General features: G+C 42.2%; 1 protein-coding gene across 1 annotated transcript in view; it reads right to left on the bottom strand.

Moving 5' to 3' along the window:
* LOC108516921 (MICOS complex subunit MIC27) overlaps positions 1–4,291 on the bottom strand; it is a gene marked incomplete at its 3' end in the record, with an annotated part of 63,791 nt that extends 59,500 nt beyond the window's left edge. Inside the window, exon 1 of the mRNA XM_017854677.1 lies at positions 4,233–4,291. Within this exon, the coding sequence (XP_017710166.1) occupies positions 4,233–4,247 (15 nt within the window). The remainder of the gene's footprint in view (positions 1–4,232) is intronic.
* Between the last annotated feature and the right edge of the window lie 222 nt (positions 4,292–4,513).

Below are 4,513 nucleotides of genomic sequence, written 5' to 3'. Positions count from 1 at the left end.
CAATTTTATTTGTCAGTTATACCTCAATAAAGCTGGGGAAAAAAAGAAAAAAAAAAATACATAAACCCAGAGGGTCTTATAGCTACCTATTCCCTGGGTACATCTTGAATTTACCATTCCCTAGAACTTCTTAATAGCTAAAATCATAAATTCAGCAAGTTTTTTTCTGAGTACAACCTCCTATCATTACAGTTTCGATTTCCTTACTGATCTACTTCAGTTCTTACAGGTAAAGTTACCTACCTTAGAAGACGTTTAGTGAGAATTAAATGGAATAATGTGTATCAACAGCTTAGCACAGTACCTGATACACAGTAAGTCCTCAATAAATCATAGACAAATTTTGATTTTAAGTATTCTATTACAAACAAATTATCTGCCAATAACCAAATTGTCCTCACACTCACTCTCAACCTCTGGCATTAAATGAAACTTGGCTTTTACTTGACACTACTATTATACATTCCTCCCAATCCACTTAATTGAAGGCCAGACCCCCAGCAATTCCCCCTGATTCCAGAAGACCTGAGAGATCAGCATAGTCCTTGCTTCTCAAGCACCATGATCTCCACAAATCTTAGCCATTTCTAACGCAATTACCCTACCTTGCAATTATTAGAAATTGTTTCACCTTCGAGATCCTAAATGCTTGAAATTTCCCTCATTAAAATAGAATGCTCTTTCAACTCTCCTACTCTTTTTGAACTAGATCTTCTTTCTCACTATGGCCATAAATCTTCTAGTACCCTAGTCCATCACTTCAGTCTTCTTTGTTTGTCTCCTTATCCAGAGTAGATGACTATTATTTGGATAAATTCCCTAGATCTTCTAACATTCTCACCTTGACAACACTCAGCACTGGAGCAACCCACTGTCTCCTCTTCCCCTATGCTGTGAGCACTGCTGGAGAAAGTCACTACTAGAGCCAACGTTAGCCGGGCCCTCACTTCTCAGCAATTATTAATATTTTATTCAATATCTACTGATACTTTACTGAATTCCTACAACACCTTTTCCAAGCCTATCCTATTCTTAAACTCCTAAAGGCACATTTTACTCTCTCAGCAGATGACCTTATACCCAGAAGATACAGACCTCCAATGTGAGCTCCCTCCTTGACCTCCTTCGTTCTTCAAAATCACTTTGTATCGTCACCTTCTATCTTGACCAACTCTGGCCTTTGAAGCAAAGTGTGTCTCCTCTTTGCCAAGGTTAATCCCTCCACTTGTTCTCTTGATTTTACCACTTTCTTACAAAGTATGGTTAAGAGTCCAGGTTCAGGACTTAAACCATGTGATTTCAGATCCAGCTCTACCACTTTACTCCTGTATGACCTTGGAGTTACTCAACCTTTTTAAGCTTCTGTTTCCCTACCTGCAAAAAGTGATTAATAACAGTTCCTACTCATAGGGCCAATGTGAAACATAAATGAGAGAATCCACATAAAGTGCTTAGCAAAATTCCTAGCACGTAGTCAATATTCAATAACATAATAGCTGTAAATACTATTACCTTTCCCTCTAGATACCTCCTGGTACATTTCCCCTTGTCTCCAAAGTAGCTCAAGTCTTCTGTCTCCTGTTTTGTTTTTAGTTTTTTTTTGTTTTTGTTTTTGTTTTTTTTAAATTAAAAGACACCTTTTCTGGAATTTGCTACCCTCATTCCAAGATTTCGTTCCTTTCTTTCACCACCAAAGAGTAATGTATAACTCCTTTCCAGAGGAAGCATGGAGTAGTGGAAAGACTTTGGGGATAAATATACTGTTTGAACCTAGTTCTTCCACTTAGTGGTTGTATGGCCTGGAGCAAGCAGTTTTCTAACCCTCCGTTTTTTCATCTGTAAAATGGATATACTACCCATTTCTTAGGGTCATCAAGAGGATTAAACTAAAATAATATATGTAAATCATCTGGCCAAAGTAGGTGCTAAATGAATGCCAGTTCTCCATCCCTTATTCTTTTCTTAACCCCTTACAATTTTGGTTGTTCCTCTACCACTCTATCTCTTTAGCTCACTTCAGCTCTTATTAGCATGGTTTTGAATAATCTGACTCCTCTAAACCTTAATTTTAATCTGTAAAATGGTAATAATACCCACCACATAAAGCTGTCTTGAGAATTAGTGAATTAACACATGTAACGTGTTTTAGCATAGTGCCTGGCCTGCAGTAAGCACTTAATAAATGATAACTGCAGCAACTTATTAACGGTGAAATCAAAGGCCTGTTCAACTCTCTTCTCTAAGTTTCAATGACAACACACTATTCTGGTTTGCTTTTTGCCACTGACCATTCCTTCTGCCTGTGCACCTTCTCCATGAAGCGTTTCTTTACTCTCTTCAAACCAAGTGTGAGCTCTCTCTCTTTTTGAGCTTCAGAGCACTTTGTACTTCTCTTGAGGTAAGAAACTCCCCTTACTCTTAATCACAGTCATTTGTGTTATATGTGTTATATCTCCACCACTTAATCTCTTTTGTCCTCATTGCCTGGCACTTTATTCATATAGAACATGTTGACTACCTAATATACATCAGATTTGTGCCAGGTACTACGGATACAAAATATAATTACTGTCTTCAAGGAACTTAAAGTTTAGGTAGCTAGAACAGACAAGTAAGTATTCTGTATGCGCAGTGGAATAAATGCTTGGTTAAGAGTGTGCCCAGAGTCCTCTGGGAGCACAGACAAGAGTTATTTAAAATAGACTGGCGAGGACCGGGCGCGGTGGCTCACGCCTGTAATCCCAGTACTTTGAGAGGCCCAGGCGGGTGTATCATGAGGTCGGGAGTTCGAGACCTGCTTGACCAACATGGTGAAACCCAGTCTTTACTAAAAAATAAAAAAATTAGCCAGGCATGGTGGCGCGCGCCTGTAGTCCCAGCTACTCAGGAGGCTGAGGCAGGGAATCACTTGAACCCGGGGGGGAGCGGGGGGCGGGGAGGTTGCAGTGAGCTGAGATCGCGCCACTGCACGCCAAGTCTGGGAGACAGAGCAAGACTCCGTCTCAAAAATAGAAAATAAAATAAAATAGACTGGGGAGATCAAGGACACTGTTAGACAAGGCATTTTTGTGTTTTGCCTATGGGGAGGCTGTACACAAATATCTGTTGAATTAAAGAATGACCTATAAATGCAACTAGATAAGCAGGGGAAAAGGCACTTTAGGCCCAGAGAAAGAGCACATAAAAAAGCAAGGAGGGGTCAAGCAAATAGCTCAGTATCGACAGGAGGAGGGTTCCTGAGTGACAAGAGATAAGGCTGGAAAGTCTAGGTAAAATCAGGTGTTCTAGACATAAGAGCATGACCTGACCCCAGAGGGGAGATGATGACATGCCCATATAGTTTTTTAAATGGGGGGGGTGGGGAGGCAAAAATCAAATTTGCATTTTGGTAGATGTACTCTGGCAACACAGAAAACGGATTACATGAGAGCCAGGCTTGAGGCAGCAAGTTCAGGTAGGAGGTTGTTGAAAGAACTCAGATGAAGTATGAGAACCAGAACTGCAGATGCTGCCGACTTAAACTTCAGCGAAACTGAATTATTCATATTGTATCTCCTGCAAGCCTAACAGAATATTTTACACTTAAAACCCGCTACGTAAATACCTGTAGACTACCATTATTAAACACTACTTAGGGAACTGCAGCAAGCAGCCAGCTGAGTCACTCACTGTACACGGATTCCCAAGTAAAGGCACGTTTTCCAAGCGTAAAACTCGAAAGAAACAGGTTATTCGAGCACAGAGAGCAACAACACTACTTGTAAACCAGCGCATTCCTGAGAGACTATGGGACCTCTCTATCCTGGTCAGTTTCACCCCAAATGTTTCAACAAAGTCCTTCCATAGGGTCATGAGGCCTTGCCCTGTGCGCCGAGACAAATGCCCAGGATTTTTTTTTTTTTCTCTTTATTGCAGCTCAAGACCAAAACGTCTACTGTGGCTCGTCGCCTGGCCAGCCATTTTCACCCAGCCGTTTCCCAGTTTTGTACTGTGCCACTGTGTAAATCGACAACCGCCGGGGATTGAGGAAGCAGTGTCCCAGGCTGATAAAACCCTAATGGGGAAAGGCAGGTGTCTTGACGCTTCAAACAATAAAGATTGTAATTATGTCAAAACCCACCTCCACCCCGCCCCTTGCTCCGGGGCTCCTTCAGAAGTTAGTAGGATCCCTTTTACAGTTACTGGGATGCTATCGGCAACCACAGAAATTAAGCAAGTTCGTTTTCGCTTACCCTGATGGCCGCCATGTCTACGACCCTTTTCGCCAAGGTTTTCAGACGGAGAGCGGAGAGGGACAAATCAGTTCGACTAGGCTCCCCTTCCGACAGCCCCGCCCCGTTACGCCCGTTGCCTGCCAGTTACCGCCTTTTCTCCGCCCTCCTCCAGCGGCCTTGGCAACTGCTGCAGTTTTGGTCGGCTGTCTTCCGGAGAAACTGTTCACTCTTGTGGTTGCCCCTCCTGGTCCCAGATAAAGCCTTTCAGAATATTATCCATAGTCTAGGTGGGAGTTATT

Source organism: Rhinopithecus bieti, unplaced genomic scaffold, assembly GCF_001698545.2.
Source record: "Rhinopithecus bieti isolate Rb0 unplaced genomic scaffold, ASM169854v2 scaffold_39435, whole genome shotgun sequence".
NCBI classification, from domain to species: Eukaryota; Metazoa; Chordata; class Mammalia; order Primates; family Cercopithecidae; genus Rhinopithecus; species Rhinopithecus bieti.
The sequence above is the reverse complement of the archived record's forward strand: the minus strand, read 5'-3'. Positions and strand labels throughout refer to the sequence as shown.